General features: G+C 42.5%; 2 protein-coding genes and 1 long non-coding RNA gene across 3 annotated transcripts; 2 read left to right on the forward strand and 1 right to left on the reverse strand.

Moving 5' to 3' along the window:
- Nucleotides 1–44: 44 nt before the first annotated feature.
- LOC111960068 (uncharacterized) lies at nt 45–2391 on the forward strand. Its single transcript, XR_011475065.1, has 3 exons — nt 45–139; nt 205–234; nt 334–2391. It is a non-coding gene; the product is annotated as an uncharacterized lncRNA (long non-coding RNA).
- An 81-nt stretch (nt 2392–2472) lies between these two features.
- Nucleotides 2473–4763, reverse strand: LOC111960066 (mediator of RNA polymerase II transcription subunit 11). The gene is made up of 3 exons (XM_023981974.2): nt 4497–4763; nt 3703–3833; nt 2473–2839 (listed from the first exon to the last, which is right to left on the reverse strand). The coding sequence occupies exons 1-3, from the start codon at nt 4564–4566 to the stop codon at nt 2696–2698; spliced, it is 345 nt and encodes a 114-aa protein (XP_023837742.1). The 5' UTR covers nt 4567–4763; the 3' UTR covers nt 2473–2695.
- A 34-nt stretch (nt 4764–4797) lies between these two features.
- Nucleotides 4798–24395, forward strand: LOC111960117 (proline-, glutamic acid- and leucine-rich protein 1). The gene is given in 19 exon segments (XM_070437913.1): nt 4798–4977; nt 5212–5382; nt 6022–6171; nt 12857–12928; nt 14334–14550; nt 14668–14800; nt 14974–15061; nt 15151–15239; nt 15587–15700; nt 15838–15988; nt 16193–16352; nt 16563–16618; nt 16724–16847; nt 16850–16879; nt 16882–16917; nt 16920–16948; nt 19792–20631; nt 20931–21929; nt 23835–24395. Coding segments are annotated over 19 exon segments (3702 nt in total). The 5' UTR covers nt 4798–4833; the 3' UTR covers nt 23934–24395.
- The last annotated feature ends 735 nt before the right edge of the window (nt 24396–25130 follow it).

Below are 25130 nucleotides of genomic sequence, written 5' to 3' on the forward strand. Positions count from 1 at the left end.
ATAATACCATCAGTTGCCAATCGTTCCACCACAGAATCCCCACGGTTTATAGGATAATCAGTTCACAGAATCCCACTTTATAGGATAATCAGTCACAGAATCCCACGGTTATAGGATAATCAGTCACAGAATCCCACAGGTTATAGGATTAATCAGTCACAGACAGCAAAATCCAGTTTATAGATAATCAGTCACAGAATCCAGTTTATAGGATAATCAGTCACAGAATCCACAGTTTATAGGATAACAGTCACAGAATTACATTATAGATAATCAGTCACAGAATCCACGGTTTATAGGATAATCTGCTCAGCAGAAGTCCCAGAATCCCAGTTTATAGGATAATCAGTCACAGAATCCCAGTTTATAGGATAATCAGTCACAGAATCCCAGTTTATAGGATAATCAGTCACAGAATCCCAAATCCAGGTTCTCAAGGACCCCCTAGTATGCTGGTCTTAGTTCTGAAACTGTTTCAGTTAGTTAACTTACAATTATCTATCAACTTAATTTAAACATACCTCATCAATTGAATGTAGTTTCATAAGTCCACTTTAAATTTGATAAATAAGTTCCGTTTTGAATTGTATAGGAAATCAGAATAACCAGGGGCCCCTTGGGACCAGGATATGGAAAGATGGGCTAATACTGTATAATCTAGATTGTAGACACTTCATAGGCTATTACAGAGTACGTTGCAGTCAGTTATGGGTATACTGTATGTCTGTAAAGGTGTTTAGGTGCAGAATGAAGATAGATAGGGAGGATTGATTGATCGATTGACACTTGGCTCATTTATCAGATTGGAAATCACGGTGTTTGAACAGGTTATATATGTATATAACATAAAAGCGGAAAACTATCCACCTAATATATCATTTCAAAGAGGGACAAGCTTCAACTATGGCAAGCCAAGAGGAACAAATGACTAAGCCAGCAAATGCAATGTAACAACACTGATCACCTCTTCTTATGAAAAGTGTTGAATTGATTGTAGCCGTCGCCATTTTGGTTCAATGACAATAATGTTTTTTCTTAACATGAAATGTGTGGCTTCATTCAACTTGTGTAAACCCATCAACAATTGTCCATGGTTAATGAGATTTATATTGATGGTCACGTTAACAAACAATGTTGCACATTAGTTTTTACCCCTTTTAAATGCACCAGACTGTTACTAACACCCAGAGGATGACGTCATAGGCTGAGGTTATAAACAGGGTGTAATCATAGAAAGAGAATTTCTAGAATTGACATCTCCATTCAAGTCATGTTTATTTCCCTTCTTGTAATTATACTTCTATGGGTGTGATGATGTCAATCAAAACACACTAGTCATGAAGCTTCACAATTAGGTTATAAAGGTTCATAAGAAGGTAATAAACGTCATACTGTGTTCATGTTATGAATGGATCGACGCATGGCATTCAAAAAATGCAGTGTCTTAAAACATTATGAACAATTTAGTGATATAGAAATTTCAGAACCTCCAGAAGCTCTCTTAGGGACCATGTAAATGTTACAATGAGCTAGTTTTGTATTTAAAGTGGCCTCTTATGAAGCAGTATGCCTTATGAACCTTCATAGCACCCTTATAAACAGCCATAAAGGATGATGAAACTGTGTAAAAGAAATAAGGCATGAAAGGCTGTCATATATTGATGTCACAGCTAAGGGGGCCTCTTGTGCTTGCGTTAATATTCAGTTATATCATGTTTTATCACTGCATCATAAGGTGCTATGAATGTTTATATGGCATTATAAGACTTTGCAAGAGACCACTTCAGGTAGTTGTGTTACCAGCTTTTCCTTTGTTTGTTCATCTGGATGGTGATTGTCCTCGTCGGTCTATAAACCAGTCAAGTGTAGAGAAAAACAAAAAAACTTAAAGTGGAAGTTCAGTATTTCACAACTTAACCATGGATTAGTTTCCCCACAGACTACTTTCAGGTTGAGGAACCATCTAAAACACTCAGTAAAATACTGAACTTCCCCTTTAAAAACAAAGATCTTCTATTTTTTCTCCCCCTTCCAACTTAGTTGACGTATCCATGGAAATGACTATTGAATCAAGACTTCTATTTTATTTTAAGGACAATTTTAAGCTACTACAACTATTACTACTGCTAAAATTGAGATTCATAGAGAACTATACTTAAACGCTACCTGATAATTTAATAAATTCACAGATAAAGTAAGACAAAGTATATTGTTATTAAGGAAACCAAGATACTGTATAAGCAATATGTTATTTTAGTCAATAAAATTGAACAAAATCACAATGAAAAAAAAATGTAAAAGGTTTAAAAGCATTGGAGAATATATGTCGCTTCTTTATTTTTTACTGCATTTTAGAAAATGTCAATTTTTAAAAACAGTTAACATACAAAACAGGTCTCAGTGTGTTTATTTGTTAGTGTGTACTGTCTGTGTGTATAAAATATGAAGGAACGTATCAAATGAATAGGGAAATGTAATGAAACACTAACTTTATTACAAAACATAGCCATATACATTTTCTGACTAATATCATATAAAAATCAAAAACAAAAGAAAAGTATTTCAGTCCCCATCTCTCCGCGGCAGGTGGTGCTAACACACCACGGTGACGCTAACACACCACGGTGACAACAAGCCATGGACACGTCCACCTACTGCGCTCTCCCGACCATCGTTCTGGTGTGACTGTTTTCTCTCAGGGTTGTGGATCCAGCATGACTTCGCAGGTGCGTCCCAGCTCTCCCAGTTTGACCCTGGCGTACTCTGCTCTGTTCAGGGCCATCTGACAGTCCTTCCTAGCTGAGTATGTGGAGCCTTCGTGGGGCTGGCCTGTGGCAACCTGCAGGGGAGAGAGAGAGAGAAGGCAGTGTGTGAAAGGGAGAAATGTAAGTGTTCAGTTAGGTGAATGTGGGCCGTTCAGACTAGCAGAATGCTACACTACCAGGTGAATGTGGGCCGTTCTGACTAGCAGAATGCTACACTACCAGGTGAATGTGGCCGTTCTGTGACTAGCAGAATGCTATACTACAGTGAATGTGGGCCGTTCTGACTAGCAGAATGCCTACACTACAGGTGAATGTGGGCCGTTCAGACTAGCAGAATGCTACACTACCAGGTGAATGTGGGCCGTTCTGACTAGCAGAATGCTACACTACCAGGTGAATGTGGCCGTTCTGACTAGCAGAATGCTAACTACCAAGGTGAATGTGGCGTTCTGACTAGCAGAATGCTACACTACAGGTGAATGTGGGCCGTTCTGACTAGCAGAATGCTACACTACCTAGGTGAATGTGGACCGTTCTGACTAGCAGAATGCTACACTACCAGGTGAATGTGGGCCGTTCTGACTAGCAGAATGCTACACTACCAGGTTGAATGTGGGCCGTTCTGACTAGCAGAATGCTACACTACCAGGTGAATGTGGGCCGTTCTGACTAGCAGAATGCTACACTACCAGGTGAATGTAGAATATGCATAACTTTGATGTAGAAAGAAACCTATGCAACTAATGTACTTAGAAAAGCCAATAGGCTGTAGTGTAGTCACATAATGAGAGTCATATCTACACTGGCAAGTTACATTTATATGTTTCAGTTCCCGGTGTGGCACACCATGTGTGTGTGTGTGTGTGTGTGTGTCTGTGTGCAAGGCCACACATGTTTGTGTCAGTCTGTGTGTCTGTCTGTCTCTTCTTTGTCCTACCTGTGTGAGGTATTTGATCTGTGAGCTGAGTTCAGTCTCCACTCTGCTGACCGAGCCAGTAAACTGACTAAGCTGTCTGTCCAGGAAACTGGCATTGTGCTTGTCTTTAGACAGCTCCAACACGATGTTACCTAGAGAAGATTAACACAGTAAACAGTATTAGGCAGATATGTATTTACGTACAGATATTGTGCTTGTCTTTAACAACTCCGGGGGATGTTACCTGCAGGAGTCAGAATATGAGCACAGAAATCAACATTATCAAAGAGTAGTCTAGTCTACAGATATAGAGATAATAGAACGAAAATGAAAGTCTATTCCTTCGAGAGCTCTATTTCTAATAGAATAAATGTGTGGCTACCTACCGCTAACTAGTTATATAGAACATGACACCGGTATAGCTAGCTCTGGTGCAGCAAGCCGCACTATGGATCAGAGCTAACCCACTGGGCAAAAACTGGTTAAATAAATGTCGTTTCCAAGTCATAAACAAATCCATTTGATGACGTTGAATCAACGAGGGAAACTGATTAGATTTGCAAAGTCATGAACGTAAGGTAATTTCGTATTGTTTTAAACTTTTAACGTAAATCCAATTACATTGTGAAATGTTTTGTTGATTTCACTCAACCAGGTGTACTGTAAATCAAAACCAGACGTTGAACTGACGTCTGTTCCCAGTGGGAATATATAACGTTAGCTAGCTAGGTACGTGTTTCTTATTACAGAGTAGTTAAACAGTTGTTGCTGCAGGCAGGGATAACGTTATACACTAAGTAACGTTAGCTACTAACCGGCGCACTGCAGAATCGTTGCAATTTGATTCTCAACCTCCTCCAAAGCTCTCAGTCGGTCATTCGCCATCACTTTCACTCACTGGGAGTAATACAATCAGAGAAACGAATCTTCCCAGAAGCGGCTACAGCACAATATCGTAGCTAACAGGTTGTTAACTCAATGCATTAATCCAAAATGCTGCTAAACTCATTCATGTCAAAACCACACACTACAGAAAGCGAACATCAACAAAAACCCTTCTGAGAAAGGGCGCATAGAAATAACGTCAACACATTCGGTGTGTAAACATTTCCGTCGTACAATGATGACGTTATAGCGTGGCGAAGTGGCAAGATGGCTGCAACAGCGGCTTGGATGCATGGGCCCGCCAATATGCGGTTAGCCGAGGGTCTGGTGTCTGTTCTGAAAGAGCAGCGGCCCGAATATTTACCTGCACTTTTAGCAAATTACCGGGAGCATGGAGTGGTTTCGACTCAGGTAAAATTAGCCAGCTATTATTGGAAGTAGCCACGGATGGCAGCATCCTATCGGCGCTTCAGTCCGTATCATCTGTCTCAATGCAATGGACTCGTGCTAGTCTTTGTTTTCCCGTTTACTGTTGTGTCATAGCTACATAGCTAACTCTATTGAAGTTTTGCTTCTAAAGTGTGTATAGTAGGGTCGATCGCCTGGTTGCTGTCACTTACTTCTCGCTCGACTTCTAACCCCCAGAGTTCGGCAGCAGTTGGTGGTCTCGTGGGACTCAGCAATGCCAAACTCGGAAACAGCAAAACCAGGTTTGAGGGCCTGTGTCTGCTGTCAGTGTTGGTCAAGGATAGTTCTAGCGATGTGTTCCAGCAACACTGTCTGTCCTGGCTAAGGTCCCTACAGCAGGTCATACAGGTAAGACACACATGTATGGACTGGAAACACCTGTAGACTTTCACCATAAACACACACCTATGGCAAACATCTGGGGTCTATTCATTACTTCTTGCAATGGTTATTGTTTCAGAACCAAACGGATGCAAGCAGCACAAACGTAATAAAATGAGGACCTACCTGAATATGTCCAATTAAAAGCTCTAAACGTTTTGCAGCAGACTAAATGTTTTGCAACAGAATCGGTGTAATAAGTACAGCCCTCGATTAAGAAATGCAGGTATTGTAACTAGTAACTTCATCGGTCCAAAACATTCACAATGAGACAAATCAAACCTGCACAACACAAAGAAATAAAACACCTCTTTCTCATCTGAAATCATGGGGATGTTAGAAAGAGCTGGGGTGTATTGATTAGTTGCAGACTGTAGCAAAACGTTTTGCAACGGAAAGTGTCTACTCCAAATGTCAAAAAATATATATAAAAAATTGCAACAAAAACAAGAGTTTCTATTGGACAAATTCAGGTAGGTTTCGTTTGATTCCTAGAGTTTCCTTTGAAAAATGTTTTGCAATAATCCAAATGTTTTGCTGTGGTCTTCAACTCGAGGGTTAAGTTTATTCCATTTACACTTTTTTAAATTCTTCTCTCTCCCCCAGTCCCAGGCCCCTCTCCCGTCCATCCAGCTAGCGGTGGGTGTTCTCCAGGACCTGCTCCAGTACTCCTCCCAGCTACCTGAGCTGGCCAGGGAGGTGGGCCTCAACTCTATCCTGGGGATACTCACCTCCCTGCTAGGCCTCAAGTCTGAGGTAAGACTAATGCTTAAATTGGGCCAGTACACATTGGTACTGAGTTCTGGCACCTCCTAATTTTCAACAGCTTCAGTACCAGCAGTTCTTATGGAATATTGGCTGTAAAATATGATGAGTACCAACACTCAAAACGAGTACCTGCACCTATTTAATTCCACTTAAAGCACTGTAATTGCGTAGGCTGAGGAATACCATTTGAAGCAAATTGTGATGGTGGCAAAATCTGGAAGATTTATTCTCTGTTGTAGAATGTTTCAGATTGTAGGTAGGGCTGTTGCAGTGACCGTATTTCCGCCACACCGTCAGTCATGACCACAGTCAAATTCCAGGTGACCGTTGAGTCACGGTAATCTCCTCTTATGCACTCTGGATATGTGTTGGTAGTAGAGGTCGACCGATTATGATTTTTCAACGCCGATACGGATTATTGGAGGACCAAAAAAAGCCAATACCGATTAATCGGACGATTTAAAAACAATTTGATTTAAACATTTGTAATAATGACAATTACAACAATACTGAATGAACACTTTTATTTTAACTTAATATAATACATCAATAAAATACATTTAGCCTCAAATAATGAAACATGTTCAATTTGGTTTAAATAATGCAAAAACAAAGTGTTGGAGAAGAAAGTAAAAGTGCAATATGTGCCATGTAAAAAAGCTAACGTTTAAGTTCCTTGCTCAGAACATGAGAACATATGAAAGCTGGTGGTTCCTTTTAACATGAGTCTTCAATATTCCCAGGTAAGAAGTTTTAGGTTGTAGTTATTATAGGAATTATAGGACTATTTATCTCTGTACCATTTGTATTTCATATACCTTTAACTATTGGATGTTCTTATAGGCACTTTAGTATTGCCAGTGTAACAGTATAGCTTCCGTCACTCTCCTCGTCCCTACCTGGGCTCGAACCAGGAACACATCGAAAACAGCCACCCTCGAAGCATCGTTATCCATTGCTCCACAAATGCCGCGGCCCTTGCAGAGCAAGGGGAACAACTACTTCAAGGTCTCAGAGCGAGTGCCGTCACCGATTGAAACGCTATTAGCGCACACGCCGCGAACTAGCTAGCCATTTCACATTGGTTACACCAGCCTAATCTCGGGAGTTGATAGGCTTGAAGTCATAAACAGCTCAATGCTTGAAGCACAACGAAGAGCTGCTGGCAAATGCACTAAAGTGCTGTTTGAATGAATGCTTACGAGCCTGCTGCTGCCTACCACCACTCAGTCAGACTGCTCTATGAAATATCAAATCATAGACTTAATTATAACATAATAACACACAGAAATACGAGCCTTAGGTCATTAATATGGTCAAATCCGTAAACTATCATTTCGAAAACAAATTTTTTATTCTTTCAGTGAAATACGGAACCGTTCCGTATTTTATCTAACGGGTGGCATCCCTAAGTCTAAATATTGCTGTTACGTTGTACAACCTTCAATGTTATGTCATAATTATGTACAATTCTGGCAAATKAATTACGGTCTTTGTTATGGATAAATGGTCTTCACACAGTTCCCAACGAGCCAGGCGGCCCAAACTGCTGCATATACCCTGACTGYTTGCASGGAACGCAAGAGAAGTGACACAATTTTCCTAGTTAAAAGAAAGTCATGTTAGCAGGCAGGTTTAAAAATATATACTTGTGTATTGATTTTAAAGAAAGGCATTGATGTTTATGGTTAGTTACACATTGGTGCAACGACAGTGCTTTTTTCGCAAATGTGCCTGTTAAATCATCACCCGTTTGGAGAAGTAGGCTGTGATTCGATGAGAAATGAACAGGCACCGCATTGATTATATGCAACGCAGGACACGCTAGATAAACTAGTAATATCATCAACCATGTGTAGTTAACTAGTGATTATGTTAAGGTTGATTGTTTTTTTTATAAGATAAGTTTAATGCTAGCTAGCAACTTGCCTTGGCTACTTGCTGCACTCGCGTAACAGGTAGTCAGCCTGCCAYGCAGGCTCCTCGTGGAGTGCAATGTAAGGCAGGTGGTTAGAGCGTTGGACTAGTAACCGGAAGGTTGAAAGATCGAATCCCCGAGCTGACAAGGTAAAAATCTGTCGTTCTGCCCCTGAACAAGGCAGTTAACCAACCGTTCTAGGCCRTCATTGAAAATAAGAATGTGTTCTTAACTGACTTGCCTAGTTAAATAAAGTGAGAAAAAAAAATGTGTGTGCTTGTACGTATTTATTTGAATGAGAGTGTGTGTATATACATGTGTACAAACACCTGAACGGCATCAGCCTCAGGCAAACCGGCATTAGTTGTAAAAACACTGCCACTTAGTGTCATTCAAATGTACTTATTATTATGATTTATTGGACTTAAAAACATTTTTTTTTTACTTTTATCTTTGACCATCATTCTATCTCTCACACAGCAACTCCACTCCCACTTGTCTCCAATTCCACATACCAACCCTCAGCTTCCCTCAGCCCATCCCATCTATCTCTGCTGGCCACCCAATTTGGGTTCCTACGCAACACATATCTTTCAACTATACTGTAATGTTTAATGTACAATTTCAATATATCTAATCGAATAGAATCCACTGCGCATTGGTTCTCCGATCCTTGTTACTCTTCATCCTCAGAGGAGGAAGAAGAAAGCCGTTACAATCGCTAAAGATATAAATAAGCTCTCCACAATGAATTTCAATAGAAAACTTGTAAAAATAGACAAGATCCTGCAATCATGGAGAGGTAAATACCTGTCTATTTATGGAAAAATTCCCCTGATTAACTCCTTAGTCATATCTCAGTTTACTCACTTACTTATGGCGCTGCCTACTCCTGATGATTCGTTTTTCAAATCATATGAACAATTTTTTTTTTGCTTTATCTGGGAAGCTAAAACAGACAAAATAAAACGTGCCTATCTATATAATGAATATGAATTGGGTGGGTTGAGATTATTAAATATAAAAGCACTAGACCTCTCTCTAAAAGCTTCACTCATTCAAAAGTTTTATTTGAACCCTAAATTGTTCTCAAGTAGATTACTAAGAACAGTTCATCCATTGTTTAAAACTTCTTATGGCTGAGATCCCGTTAACGGGATCGATATGACAACAGCCAGTGAAAGTGCAGGGTGCCAAATTCAAACAACAGAAATCTCATAATTAAAATTCCTCAAACATACAACTATCTTATACCATTTTAAAGGTAATCTTGTTGTTATTCCCACCACAGTGTCCGATTTCAAAAAGGCTTTACAGCGAAAGCACCACAAACTATTATGTTAGGTCACCGCCAAGTCACAGAAAAACACAGCCATTTTCCCAGCCAAAGACAAAAAGCAGAAATGGAGATAAAATTCATCACTAACCTTTGATGATCTTCATCAGATGACACTCATAGGACTTCATGTTACACAATACTTGTATGTTTTGTTCGGTAACGTTCATATTTATTTAAAAAAAATCTCAGTATACATTGGCGCGTTATGTTCAGTAGTTCCAAAAACATCCGGTGATTTTGCAGAGAGCCACATCAATTTCCAGAAATACTCATAACAAACGTTGATCAAAGATACAAGTGTTATACATGGAATTTTAGATCCACTTCTCCTTAATGCAACCGCTGTGTCAGATTTCAAAAAATCTTTACAGAAAAAGCAAACCATGCAATAATCTGAGTACGGCGCTCAGAGACCCAACAAGCCAAAAAGATATCCGCCATATTGTGCATTGTGCAGTCAACAGAAGTCAGAAATAACATTATAAATATTCACTTACCTTTGATGATCTTCATCAGAATGCACTCCCAGGAATCCCAGTTCCACAATAAATGTTTGTTTTGTTCGATAATGTCCATCATTTATGTCCAAATAGCTACTTTTGTTAGCGCGTTTTGTAAACAAATCCAAAGTCACGAAGCGCGTTCACTAGGAGCAGACAAAATGTCAAAGTTCCGTTACAGTCCGTAGAAACATGTCAAACGATGTATAGAATCAATCTTTAGGATGTTTTTAACACAAATCTTCAATAATGTTCCAACCTGAGAATTCCTTTGTCTGTAGAAAAGCAATGGAACGAGAGCTCGCTCTCACGTGAACGAACGTCACGAGTTTGTGGCACTCTGCCAGACCACTGACTCAAAGAGCCCTTATGAGCCCCTCCTTTACAGTAGAAGCCTCAAACAAGTTTCTAAATACGGTTGACATCTAGTGGAAGCCTTAGGAAGTGCAACATGACCAATATCCCACTGTATTTTCAATAGGGAATGAGTTGAAAATCGACCAACCTCAGATTTCCCACTTCCTGGTTGGATGTTTTCTCAGGTTTTTGCCTGCCATATGAGTTCTGTTATACTCACAGACATCATTCAAACAGTTCTAGAAACTTCAGAGTGTTTTCTGTCCAAATATACTAATAATATGCATATATTAGCAACTGGGACTGAGTAGCAGGCAGTTTACTCTGGGCACCTTGGGCACCTTTATTTATCCAAGCTACTCAATACTGCCCCCAGCCATAAGAAGTTAATTCTGAGTGCTATGCATTTTGCTTGTATTTTTGCATATTTTTGTATTTTTGCATGACAGACTACCATTTCTATAGGAGTAGTTAAAACAATCTAACAATGGAGCTTTTAGTATATAAAAAAATACTTGATATACCTCTACCGGTATGCCATCAAGCCCTGGGGTTTTTCCAGACTGAAAGGATTTAATAGCCTCAAAAAGTTCTTCCTATGTAATTTGGCCTTCGCACTGATCTTTCTGTACATTTGTTAATTTTCCATTTTTTAAAATATTATTTGGAAAGAATTCCTTACCATAATCTTCATTCAGTGGAAAAGGATGAGACGGAAAAGAGAACATCTGCCTAAAATAATTAGCTTCCTCTTTTAAAATATAATTCGGAGAATCATAGATGACTCCGTCTTCAGTAACGAGTTTCTGCAAATAATTTTTTGTTGGCGTTCCTGTATTGAAGATTCAGGAAGAATTTTGTGCTTTTTTGTCCATATTCCATCCAGTTTGCTTTATTTTTGTAATAGATTACATGAGATCGTTCTTGAATAAGTTATTTTTGTTTTTCCTCTAACTTATTTTGTCTCTCTAGTATCCATCCACATGTTAGAGCTTTTGCATACTCCCAAGCCCCCCCCTAAAAAAAAACAGAATTAAAATAATGATTGTGCCTTTTTATATACAATACGTAGCTTAATAGCCTACTGCATATTACGCACATAGATTTAAGATGTCTTTGGTACATAATTGGTCTAACCTATACTGTAAAAAGAAAAAATTCTAGTTATATCCTTTGAGTGTGTGCTGTATTATTATGCGTTCTGGATGGACTGGTTACATTGTGCTACGCTCCAAACTTCCTGTCCATGAGTCTGGGAGAGAACGTATAGGATAGGTGATGCTGTCGGTTCATTGATTGTTCAGGGCGGCTTACAGAGTTAGCCTTACAATTGTAGTGAACTTGTATTTGGGCATTTAAAAAAAAATTTGACATAATGATTAGGCTGACGCTTTGGCTTTAGCTATGTAATATCTCACCACTGTGCGTTGCCATCTCCTCTCTCCTTCATTTCTTTCTTGAGGATGCAGAGAGAGGGGCTGTCAGTAGTTTATTTAAATCGGTTTAGTTGTGAAAACATACAGATGGAACACTGGGTAACCACAGCAATGTGGTTGTATAGCCCATGATGTATAGAGTTTTGGTGGAACATCACCTGTCGCCCAGCAGTTGATGTGTGACGTGAAATACGTGTTGTTATAAGCCTAGACATTTCTTTATGCAATGCCGTGTGAAAACAGACTTTTGATGATTTTCACTAACAAGAGGAGGATCCCAGCTGCTAATATGTTGAAGGCATATTTTTCAGCTGCTCGTTATACAACCAGAGTAGCCTACCCTGCATGATTTATTAAACTGCGGGAAAGCGGCCTCCATTCACTATTTTGCTGTTAACTACATGTATTTCCCCCCCCCTTTTCCTACCCATTTGATAATGGGCCATTTCTAAATCAAAACAAATTTGACATATTAGTAAAGACACGATTAAATTGAGAATAGTCTAATGGGTGAAAATATGATATGAATACGAAATATATCATTCACAACTAAAGTTGGCAAGTAACTCTAAATCTAGCGTATAGGACCTGTTTCAAATGATCACTTTTACGCTCAACATAGCCACCCGCTCCGGAATGGGAAAAATATCATTTCTATTTTATTCAGCTAAGTTCAATTTTATTCTTCTTACTATAAAATAATGCCACAGGACTTATAAGCATATCTTCTTGTCAGCTAAATGAACAAGCCTACAGCCTATGGCATGGAGCATAGCCAGATAACATACAGTAGGACGACACATTCTGTTCTTCTGAAATACATTTTCTTCACATCATAATGTTTCTTTAGACTTGACTAAAATAAATAACGTATTTCTTGTGATGTTTTATAATAAATATTTTTAACTTTTTTTTTAAAATGTAGATGTTCCAAAGGCGTGCATCAGTGGCTTGTATGCGTGGAGACCTGGAGATGCTAAACCTGTTTATGTTAATTAACGGTCAATTACCGTGAGAGGGCAGTCATTAGCATGACCATAACCTGGCTGGCGTTATTTCATAACCGCCACACTCCGAATTGTAGTTACAGTTTGGAAAATACTTGTGTTTTTGTCTCTCCCAGTTTCACCTAGCTGCCATGGAGGGGATGACTGCATGTATGACCTTCTACCCCAGAGCCTGTGGCTCCCTGAGGGTGAGTAGTAGACATCACCCATTCATTAGATTACAAATGAGATGCTTGTCTTTTTGTATTCTGTTTGTTTGGGAGACGCTGTGTTCTATTTCTGTCTCTGCCAATTGGTGTTCTTATGAAGAAACCCTGAGGGATATACAAAGAAGCGGGATAAAGCCAGCTAACTTGCTTAAATGGAAATAACTTTTTTGAAAGATAAGCTTATCATGGGCATGGTCTAATTAACTCAACAACCAAAAACAGATATCCAAGTTTAGCTTTCTTAATGAACCCCAAAATCAGTAGTTATTTCTGGTTGTTTATCCAAGTTAGCAGCTAAATCATTGATCCTGCTTTGTAGTATACCCCTCTGATGAAGGCTACGGGCTGAAAGGCATTGGTGTTAATCCTTTTATCTCTATCTCAAGTTGTAAAATACGTCTAACCAAATCTGCCCTACTACCCCCCCATGGAGGACTCCATCTCTACTTATGGAATCTCAATCGTTTCCCATTTTGAAATATTTGGGAATAGATTCCTTCCCTAGAACGCTCAAATCAATCAAATTCCACCTCAGTAGATGGACTAATATCTCAGTTGCTTTAACCAGCCAAATATCGATTGTTAAAATTAATAAATTACCAAGGCTGAATTTCTGTAGTTCAATGCTTCCCAAGTCCCCCTTCTGGCTGTTGGGATCAAATCCATAGTGCGGTTTAAAATGTATATGACATGTTAGCAAACCCGGATAAAAGTAACAAACTCAACAAGAGGGAAAGACATTGGAGGACTAAACTTTAAATTGTATTTCCAAGCACTAGAATGTCTCTCCATCCTAAATTGGTTTAGACATTACTCTTCTGCCCCCTGGCTGAGTATAAAGAGAAATATGGTGTCTCCTATGGCCCAGGAAGAACTGGTCTCCAATGATATTTCCCTTAAACAATGTGAACTACACTTTGGTCCTATTATTGACCACATCATTTCTATTTGGTGCAACATTTAAAAAACAATGTAACTGGGAATCAAAATGGCATGCACACACTCCATTATTTCACAATAATGCCTTGCGATCTGGAGGGTGGCCTTTTGGTCCAAATGTAGAATACGTACCCTTACCGATATCATGGACAGTGATGGTTCGAGACGTTTTAGGGATGGAAGCCCACTTCTTTTAATGTTTTATTTTCCTGTTTATACTGAATGTATTATTCAGCTTTATTTCTTACCCCTTTATTTTATTTTGAGTGGCAGCTTACATGTTTTAGAAACTTATCATTTGAAATGGATAATGTACCTGTAACCCCTCCCAACAAACAAAAAATAACAAAACAAATACATATTTGATCAAGTTTTTTTTAATCAACTTTCACTGCCCTTCCACTGCTGTGGAATTTCCTCTTCACTGACAATTAGTCTTCAACAGGACAAGCTGGGTGCCTGTTTCCTATCCAAAATGGACAGTGTCAACCCTGAAGTCCAAGAGGTGGCGTGTGAGTGTTATGGTCGTCTGCCTTGTCTGGGCGGAGTCTTGGAGAGAGGGGGAGGCGGGCGTAGAGCCGAGGGATGGACCAATCAGCTTCACTGTCTGCTGGCCTCGGCCAATGGCATGCTGGCACAGCTCTACCAGGGCACAGAGTCCGGTAAAAGAACACTTCTATGAACTGAAATCTTGGAACAACATGGTGGTCTTAGACCAGTGTGTTGCTCATCCATGTCATGAGTATCTGATGTGATTCTGTCTCTCTCCTGTGGTCTAGAAGGGATGGTGCCGTATGAGGGGCCAGGTGTAGAGCTACCCTACCCTCCTCTGGACGACACGGACCCCCTCGTCCTCCTCCAGCTCCAACACAGATACAGAGGTGTCTGCCTGGCACTCAAACACACCCTCAGGTAGGTGCACTTTCCTCCAGTGTATAGAATATTTTAACACACTCAAACATACACACCCTGACCTTTATTTGTCTACTGTTGTATTTGAACCAAAAAGTCACTTTTCCAAGTAAAAAAACTAACGTTTTGTTTATGTAAGTGATGAGTGTTTGACAGTGATTTGTTTCTCTCAGTGTGGACCCGGCCTCTGCAGTGCGTTTGCCTGTACAGCAGGTTCTCAACCTGGTCTGTCGCGCCCTGGCCGTCAGCTCCAAGAGCATAGTGAGTTAACTTCCAGAATGTACAAGAACTGAGCGACCGTGTAGTTGGTGTATGACCACTAGTGTATCTCTGTGTGTCTTGCCTTCCAGAATTTAACAGGTGATGGGTCTGTGCGACTGCTGGTGTTACCTTCCATACACGACCATTCTGTAAAGGTTCTGCATGCTCTCATCACAGCGTAAGTACCCTACTGAAGGCACCCCAAATGCTAGCTGGGTCAAATATGACAAGCTGTATCCCATCTAGTCAAAACCTGTCTGAAAACAAGCAAATTTGTTTTTTGGTTGCCTAGGCAATGACCCCCATAATGCAGCAGAACACATCTGTTGTGCTCATGCCAATTCTATTGCTGTCATTTTGTAGTCAAGCAATGCGTTGGCATGACAACACATACAGATCTGGTACTCGGGCTACCCCAGTGCTGGCTTTTAAAATAAAAGTGATTTATTGGGTGTGTTTTATTCATTGGTGGACTGATGGACTTAGTGATGGACTTCTCTTTACTCCCTGTTGTATGTACCTCAGTGTAGGCAGTGGGTTGGTGCAGTACTCCAGTGTGCTCCAGAGACTGTTCTCTCAGACTCTGTCTGCCTGGACCCCTCTACCTGAAACCAATCTGGGACAACAGCGAGCATTCAGGTAACACACACACACACACACACACACACACACACACACACACACACACACACACACACACACACACACACACACACACACACACACACAAAAAATCTATTAATTTGTTTCCTATGTGTTTCTACTTTGACCAATAGTGCAGTGCGAGTGTCCCTGTACCGAACCTTGGAACTCTGGGTCAAGGTGGGAGGAGCCTCAGCTGGTGTGCTGCAGGGAAGCCCCACCCACTCCGAGATCCTACTGGCCCACCTGCTGGGTGACATCACGCCGGGAGCGGACTCTGTCAGGGTGAAAGCTTAGGATGGTCATTACTATGGCTCTGTCTGAAAAGGAACCTATTCCCTATATAGTGCACTGCTTCTGGTCAACGTTATTCACTCACCCTCCTAATGACTCACTGTCTGTCTAATGCCAACCTCCCTTCTTTTTATCCCCCTCCACTTCTCTCTCCCCCTCCACCTCGCTCTCTCTCCGCTCTCCACCCCTCCTCAGCTCCGTGCGGGACAGTCGACAGTGGCTGATCTGGTTTCCAGCAAGCCCTGCCCTAAAAGCCGGAAGCCTGGATTGGGTATGGGCAACGGGGGCGGAGCCTCTCTCCAGAGGAAAGGAGACTCGCTGGCCAATCAGGACACATGCATGTCTGCACTCAGAGGTGAGGGGTCGGGGTTTATCTCAAGCATTTACATTATTAGAGAAGTGTAAACTAAATAAATGATTTTGGTTGTCTTTTTTAAATTTTCTTCTGAGTCATGTTGCCAGTGAATATTTGTAGCGTTACAGACAATCACAGGTGAATGATATCTTGACTAGCCGTGCTGTGGTGAGAGTACAGGGCCATTTGACTCTCCTTACTTCTTTGCAGCACTGAGACAGATCATACTGACCAGTGGAACTCTGCTGAAGGAAGACGTACACAAGGTCAGTTCTGTGTGTGTGGTATTCTTCTATAAACCTTCCCCATAGTGTTTGTTTATGATACTGTGTGTGTGTGTGTTAATGCTTTCTCTCTCTCTCTTCCCCCAGCGTCTCCACGATGTCGTTCTCCCGTATGGTGTGTACGCCTGCAGCAGCAGCATGGGGGAGACTGTGGGACCGGGCTGGGGTGTTAGTGGTCAATACGGTAGTGCCCTCCCTCGGAGGGAGCTGTACGTCTGCTCCTAGCCCTGGTCCTAGTGCCCCCACTCGATGGCCCCACCCTCACTGTACGGTGTCCATACTCGTCACGGACGCAGGGATAGGAGCCTGGAGGTAGGGGGAAATAGAATGCAGGGACCGCACAAGCAGGGACCCCCCCCCCCCCACACACACATGGATGCAGTCTTTAGGTATGGAGGAGAGTAGAGGGAGGTATGGAGGGAGAGTAGAAGGGTAGGTGTGGAGGAGAGTAGAGGGTAGGTGTGAGGGAGAGTAGAAGGTAGGTGTGGAGGGAGAGTAGAGAGTGTAGAGTAAAGGGTAGGTGTGGAGGGAGAGTAGAAGGGTAGGTGTTGGAGGGAGAGTAGAAGGGTAGGTGTGGAGGGAGAGTAGAAGGGTAGGTGTGGAGGGAGAGTAGAAGGGTAGGTGATGGAGGAGAGTAGAAGGGTAGGTGTGAGGGAGAGTAGAAGGGAGGTGTGGAGGGAGAGTAGAAGCGGTAGGTGTGGAGGGAGAGAGAAAGGGTAGGTGTGGGAGGGAGAGTAGAAGGGTAGGTGTGGAGGGAGAGTAGAAGGGTAGTTGTGGAGGGAGAGTAGAAGGGTAGGTGTGGAGGGAGAGTAGGAAGGTAGGTATGGACTGGGCTAAATGTATGACTCTTCTCTCACACACGGCTCTGTCGATGTCTGGTGTTTTGTTTTGTTGGTCTGTGTTTAAGCAACCAAGTAAACATTTCTCGTGGCCTCATCAATTACACTTGAAATAAAAACATACTAATATACACACACAACTACACCACACACACTAACTGATATAACACACGCCCCATATTTAAAATGGGGCGGTTGTAGCCCTAAATGCTGATTGGCTTCCAGCTGTGGTATATCAGACCGTAAACCATGGGTATGACCAAACATTTATTTTTACTGCCTAATTACGTTGTAAACCAATGGCGATAAGGCACCTCGGGGGTTTGTGGACCCCTTGACTTTTCCCTCATATTGTTATGTTACAGCCTTATTCTAAATATATTAAAAAACAATTGTTTCCCCTCAATCTACACGCAATAGCCCATAATGACAAATCATAAACAGTTTAAAAATATATATATGCAAATGTGTTAATAATAATAATAAACTATCACATTTACATAAGTATTTAGACCCTTTACTCAGAACTTTTGTTGAAGCACCTTTTGGCAGCGATTACAGCCTCAAGTCTTCTTGGGTATGATGCTACAAGCTTGGCACACCTGTATTTGGGAGTTTCTCCATTCTTCTCTGCAGATCCTCTAAAGCTCTGTCAGGTGGATGGGGAGCGTTGCGGCCATCCAACCTGTGCCTCGATATTCAGAGCTTGTCCCAAAGCCACTCCTGCGTTGTCTTGGCTGTGTGCTTAGAGTCATTGTCCTGTTGGAAGGTGAACCTTCTCCCCAGTCTGAGGTCCTGAGCACTCTGGGGAAGGTTTTCATCAAGGATCTCTCTGGTACTTTGCTCCGTTCCTCTTTCCATCGATCCTGACTAGTCTCCCAGTCCCTGCCACTGAAAAACATCCCCACAGCATGATACTGCCACCACCATGCTTCACCGTAGGGATGGTGCCAGATGGTTCCTCCAGACATGACGCTTGGCATTCAGGCCAAAGAGTTAATCTTGGTTTCATCAGACCAGAGATCTTGTTTCTCATGGTCTGAGAGTCATTTAGATGCCTCCATGTGGTCTGTCATGTGCCTTTTACTGAGAAGAGGCTTCATCTGGCCACTCTACCATAAAGGCCTGGTTGGTGATGTGCTGCGGAGATGGTTGTCTTTCTGGAAGGTCTCCCATCTCCACAGAGGAACTCTAGAGCTCTGTTCAGAGTGACCATCGTGTTCCTTGGACTCCCGGACCAAGGCCCTTCTACCCCCGATCGCTCAGTTTGGCCGGGCGGCCAAGCTCTAGGGAAGAATCTTGGTGGTTCTGAACTTCTTACATTTAAGAATGATGGAGGCCACTGTGTCTTGGGGACCTTCAATGCTGCAGAAACTGTTTTGGTAGCCTTCCCCAGATCTGTGCCCGACACAATCTTGTCTCGGAGCTCGACGGGACAAGCCTTTGACCTCATGGCTTGGTTTTTGCTCTGACATGCACTGTCAACTGTGGGAACTTATATAGACAGGTGTGTGCCTTTCCAAGTCATGTCCAATCAAATAAATTTACCACAGATGAACTCCATTCAAGTTGTAGAAACATCTCAAGGATGATCAATGGAAACAGGATGCACCTGAGCTCAATTTCGAGTCTCATAGCAAAGGATCTGAATACGTATGTAAATAAGGTATTCCAGTTTTTTTGAATTTGTTTGCAAAAAATTCATAACCTGTTTTTACTTTGTCATTATGGGGTATTGTGTGTAATAGATTGGTGGGATTTTTTTCTTAATTTAATGCATTTTAGAATAAGGCTGTAACATAATGTAGGGAAGGGGTCCGAATACTTTACAAATGCACTATATTTAAAGGAAAACGCCACCCAAAAACTATCTTTTGGTGTTTGTTTAATTCGTCCACTGTTGATATAGTCCCAAAATGTTTTGCAGGTCAGCAATCAAGTTTTCAATATGTATAACYTTCAAAATACACAAATATAGCCAGTATGATGTATTTGGAAAGTTTTGTCTTGAAAAAGGGAAACTGTCAGCAATCAAGTTAACTGTGAATAAAAGGAATGTTTTGAGAGAGTCAACAAGAGTTTAGCTGTGTCATGTTACACTCAGGCTGTTGACTAGTTAGACAGGTTTAGAGATACTCTGGGAAGATTTGTATATATCGTAGGAGTATTTTCCACGTATACTGTTATTTTCTCCTTTTTCTTAGCTCAGGCACATTTGTGTCCATAGTGAAATGTACTGGACTAGTGACCTTTGGAATGCACTTGCTTACTGATCTCACTCTCCATCTGTGTCTCTGTTTCTCCCCCTCTCGTCAGGTCTCCTCCTTCTGCACTGAGGCCCTGACCGTATGTAACTCCCTTCTCCACCCCCGCACCCCATCCCTCTGCCTCCCCCTGCCCCCCCTCACCCTCAAACCCAGCCCTGCCGCCTCCCTCCTCACCCCTTCCCAGGCCTCCAACCTCACCCTCCCCACTCTCCTCGGAGGGCCCTTCCCCGGCCGACACTCACTCGGCCTAGGCCACACCCTCCTAGGTTCCCTGGACAACCACCTGTCTCTGGTTCCTCCGGGGCTCTCTGGCCAGGGCTCTACCCCAGGAGACCTGCTCCTTTCCCCCCATCAGGGTGAGCTGGCAGGGCTGGGGCTCTCAGAGGGCCAGAGACCCGTCTTCATCCGTTACGACAAAGAGGAAGCGGAGGATGTGGAGATTTCACTAGAGAGCGACTCGGACGATAGTGTTGTCATCTTCCCACGGGGGATGCTGATGTTAGAGAACCAAGATGGCACCAGCACCGTGGCCACTCTCCCCGTGTCTTCCTTAGTACCAGGTGGGGTCACTCTCCCCGTACCCGGTCCAGGGGACGACCCAGGCGGGGACATCTCTCTCCCCCTCGCCAATGACCTCCCCTCCACCTCCCTCCCTCACCCTCTCCTCCCCTCCTCCTCCGCTCCTAACTCCATCAACTCATTCCCTCCAGCTCCACTAGCCTCTCTGGTTCCCCCCCTCAACTCCACCGGCGTGACCCAGCTCGGTGCTCCCTCTGTGGGGCTAGGAGTTGGGGCTGACTCCCTCCCTGGAGCCCAGCTCCAGCAGATGTTGCTTCAGGGCCAGCCACCAGTCCCAGGTCAACCCACATCACTGGGTCTCCCCATACAGGTAAAATCACAAAGAAATGTGAGTTATAGATATCTCATTAAAAGCAAGTCTGTGAAGCGGTAGATCTGTTCTATGTGCACTATTTCTATGCTTCCCCCCTTAAGTTTAGTTTTTACGTCCGGTTTTGTACACCAGATTTAAATAGCTGAAAATACTATATTTTGTGTTATTTAAAAGATATATGTGGTACAATGGTTCTCTACACTAATGTATTGCTTGTTTCATTACATGATCCGACAGATGTTTTTAGAGATGCACCAGCGTTAGAACCCTTTAAAGTGTTCTATCTCTGTCTACAGATGCTCCAGAACCAGCTAGCTCAGCCCAGCAGAGCTCTACAGCAGCAACAGGCCAGTGAGGAAGATCATTCTGTTATTAATATCAACAGCTCTGATGAGGAAGAGGAGGAGGATGAAGAGATGGAGGATGAGGATGAGCTGGGAGAGGAGGAGGATGAGGAGGGGTTGGAGGATGAAGAGGAGGAGGAAGAAGGGAGCGATTTCCCCGATGAAGAAGAAGAGTTTTATGGAGAAGAGTTTGATGACTATGAGGAGGAAGAGGGGGAGGAGATGGAGGAGGAAGAAGAGGAGGAGGAAGAGGAGGAAGAGGAGGGAGAGATCAGGTCATTGGACAGAGAAGGGAGGAGAGGAGGAATGGGGAGGGAGGAAGGAGAGGTGCTCAGAGAAGTACCGGAGGATGGAGGGATGGGCGGATTCTGTGTGGAGGGAGAGATGGAAGGAGGTATAGAGGAGCTGGGGACTAACAGAAGGGTGTACGGGGAAGAAGGGGTGAAGGCTCAGGAGGTAGAGAGCATCGGCGTGCTGGAGGAAGAGAGGGAGGGAGAGGAGGATGACGCTGATGGAATGAACGACCCGACAATGCCTCAGATTCTGTGTGTGACGGGCGGAGCTCTGGAAGAGAGGGAGGAGCTAGGGGAGGGGCATGGGCAGGAAGTGGGGTCATGTGAGCAGCAGGGAGCCGATCGTCCAGAGGCAACGCCCTCTTCTGAAGGACCCGCCCCTCAACACAAACAGGAGGCGGAGCCTGCACAGGAAGTGAGGGTGGGCGGCAGCGACCAGCCATCCAATCAGGGAGAAGAACCAGCAAAACAGGGCGGGGACTCTGCTAAAGAGGAAGTTAAGCCATCAGCAGCTCCGAGCGAGACAGAGGGGGAGGAGCCTGAACGAGAGAAAGGAGGAGAAGAGAGAGAGGAGGATGGAGAAGAGGATGGGAGAGGGATGAAGAGGAAGAGGGAGGGAGAGGAGGAAGGAACAGGACAGGGCACAGAGAAGAAAAAGGTAAGAACTCTTTCTCAGACCATCCTTAACCATTCACTTTCCAAGCCTTTTAGCTGATTTTACAACATACACATGTTTTAATGAGTGACTTCCTTGGACATGGTTTGTGTGTAGATACAGTGAGCTCCATAAGTCTTGGGACAGTGAATGTTTTTTTTTGTGTCTGTACTCCAGCACTTTGATTTGAAATGATATAATGACTGTGAGGTTAAAGTGCAGACTGTCAGATTTAATTTGAGGTTCATTGGATGCTACTATGATTACAGATAATCCTGAATGAATCGTGAATAATAATGATGAGTGAGAAAGTTAGAAGCTCAAATATCATGTCCCCCCCAAAAATGCTAACCTCCCCAGTTCTTGTAATGGTGACAGGCTAGCATGTCGTGGGCGTATGATATTTGTGCATCTAACTTTCTCACTCATCGTTATTCACGGTTCATTCAGGACAATCTGTAATCATGGTAGCATCCACATTAATGTAGAAGTGTTTAGAAATGTATTCTATACTTATTTACAATAAAAGTGACTCCAAATTGACACAATACATTATTTACCATTCATTTCTATTGGGCACAAAATAATCTGAAACACAACCAAAACAAACAGCAAATGTATCTAACAAGTTTGTAGAGTCACAAGCTTGATGTATCATTGCATGCTATGAATATGGGACCAAATACTAAACTTTTGACAACGTTAATAAACAGAAGTGAATTTTATCCCAATACTTTTGTTCCCCTTAAATGGGGGGGACTATGTATAAAAAGTGCTGTAATTTCTAAACGTTATGGATGAAAATACCCTCAAATGAAGCTGACAGCACTTTAACCTCAGTCATTGTATCATTTCAAATCCAGAGTACAGAGCCAAAACAACAACTGTCACTGTCCCAGTAGTTTTGCAGCTCACGGTATAACAAGTATCTGTTTTTAGATACAAAATGTTACTTACGGTAATGACTGTTGTCCAGTTCCTCAGCCACAGAATAATGTACATCTAACCTCTCTCTTCTCTCGCTCTCTCCCTTTCTCTCTCTCTCCCTCTCTCTGTTTCTGTTTTCTCTGTCTCTCCGTCTCGTCTGTCTCTCTCTCTCTCTGTTTCTGTGTTCTCTGTCTCTCCGTCTCGTCTGTCTCTTTCTGTTTCTGTGTTCTCTGTCTCTCCGTCTCGTCTGTCTCTCTCTCTGTTTCTGTGTTCTCTGTCTCTCCGTCTCGTCTGTCTCTCTCTGTTTCTCTGTTTCTCTGTCTCTCGTCTCGTCTGTCCTCTCTTTTCTGTTCTGTGTCTCTGTCTCTCCGTCTCGTCTGTCTCTCTCTCTGTTTCTGTGTCTCTTGCTCTCTCCGTCTCGTCTGTCTCTCTCTTCTGTTTCTCTGTGTTCTCTGTCTCTCTCGTTCTCGTCTGTCTCTCTTCTCTGTTTCGTCTCTCTCTGTCCCTCTCCGTTCTGCTGTCTGTCTCTCTCTTCTGTTCCTGTGTTCTCTGTCTCTCCGTCTCGTCTGTCTCTCTTTTCTGTTTCTGTGTTCTCTGTCTTCTCGTCTCCGTTCTGTCTCTCTCTCCTGTCTGTTCTCGTTTCTGTCTGTTCTCTCTCGTCTGTCTTCTCTCTTTCTGTTTCTGTGTGTCTTCTGTCTCTCGTCTCGTCTGTTCTCTCTACTTTTCTGTTTCTGTGTTCTCTTCTCTCCGTCTCGTCTGTCTCTCTCTTTCTGTTTCTGTTGTTCTCTGTCTCTCCGTCTCTCTTTCTGTTTTGTGTTCTTGTCTCTCCGTCTCGTCGTCTCTCTCTCTGTTTCTGTGTACTCTGTCTCTTCCCGTCTTCTCTTCTCTGTTTCTGTGTTCTCTGTCTCTCCGTCTCGTCTGTCTCTCTCTCTGTTTCTGTGTTCTCTGTCTCTCCGTCTCGTCTGTCTCTTTCACACTCAGTTGGATGAAGAAGTCATGGCGTCCATGTTGGCTGATTTTGTAGCCTGCCCTCCGGACGACGAGGAGAAAGGTCCCTCAGCATCCAACCTCCCCTCTTAAAGATGTCCAGCCATGGCTTCGTCACAAAACCATCAGAACAACTTGATTTCTACCCCCTCTTATAGTCTCACATAAGGTTTCAAAATTCTCAGGTTTTCCCGAAATCTCGGTTGCGAAGACTCCGAGAATCGGGAGGGAATAAGCAGGAAATCCTCCGATCAGAATTTCTTGAAAACCTGTGTATTTTGAGAAAGTTACCGCTGCATTTTGCATCCGTCTCACACATGTATTCATGACCAACCTGCAGCTTAGACAATGTTGAAAACATGAACATTTCCAACGTGAAAATTGCCATATAGTCTCTGTATGACTTGTTCATTTCATCTAAAATTGACTTCCACACTCTTTTAGATGTTGGAAATGGACTGTTCCTAAAATAAAAATTACGTTTCGACTTCCAGGAAAGTGAAAGAGTTTGGAATACACTCTGGACTCCATATTAAATTCATATTAAATTCATATTATATATATATATAAAAAACACCAGTTAGGTTAGTTTACATCAACCTTCAAGTCTTGGACATCAAATGATTGAAAGACACAGCAGTGAAGACTGCAGCTCTTCAGTAGTGCTGTGTGGTACCCTACAGTTAGAGTGTGTAGTCGTGGTGGTGGTAGCACTGCTGTGTGGTACCCTACAGTTAGAGTGTAGTCGTGGTAGTATTAGTAGTAGTGTGGTTTTGGTCACCTATCATGTTCATGTTTTTGAGGTCTTATATACAGTATCAATTCTTTTTGTTATAAAATAAATAAACTTCAAAGACAACTGCTGAAAGTCTCTCTATTGGTGTTTCAGATTAAGTTTGACTTTGGGACTTTATTAACTCACTACCTACTGTAAAAACTCCCTACCTACTGTAAAAACTCACTACCTACTGTAAAAACTCCCTACCTACTGTAAAAACTCACTACCTACTGTAAAAACTCACCCTACTGTTAGTATGAATGCTTCATTTAGGTTTCACTTTAAGAGTTTTTTTTTTCAGCCTACATAGCACTGTGCTATTCTGTACTTTTTAAAACAGGAAGTGTGTTGAGTGCTGCGCAATATCTAATATATTAGTCTGCAATGCAGGCTGAGCTGTGATCATCTTATTACTCAACGCATAATCTCTCGTGGACAGACATCGTAAAGGTTTTAGTTCTGGGCTAACCAAGATTACTCATAGCAGAACTATCAGACATACGGAATCATGG

The sequence above is a fragment of the Salvelinus sp. IW2-2015 genome, linkage group LG37 (genome assembly GCF_002910315.2).
Source record: "Salvelinus sp. IW2-2015 linkage group LG37, ASM291031v2, whole genome shotgun sequence".
NCBI lineage: Eukaryota > Metazoa > Chordata > Actinopteri > Salmoniformes > Salmonidae > Salvelinus > Salvelinus sp. IW2-2015.

Excerpts from the sequence above, each read along its gene's own strand:
- LOC111960066 (XM_023981974.2), bottom strand. The coding sequence starts at position 4,566 with ATGGCGAATGACCGACTGAGAGCTTTGGAGGAGGTTGAGAATCAAATT. Across the intron at positions 3,834-4,496 it reads AACGATTCTGCAGTGCGCCG|GTAACATCGTGTTGGAGCTG; the intron begins GTTAGTAGCTAA and ends AATCTTCTCTAG. Across the intron at positions 2,840-3,702 it reads AGATCAAATACCTCACACAG|GTTGCCACAGGCCAGCCCCA; the intron begins GTAGGACAAAGA and ends TCTCCCCTGCAG.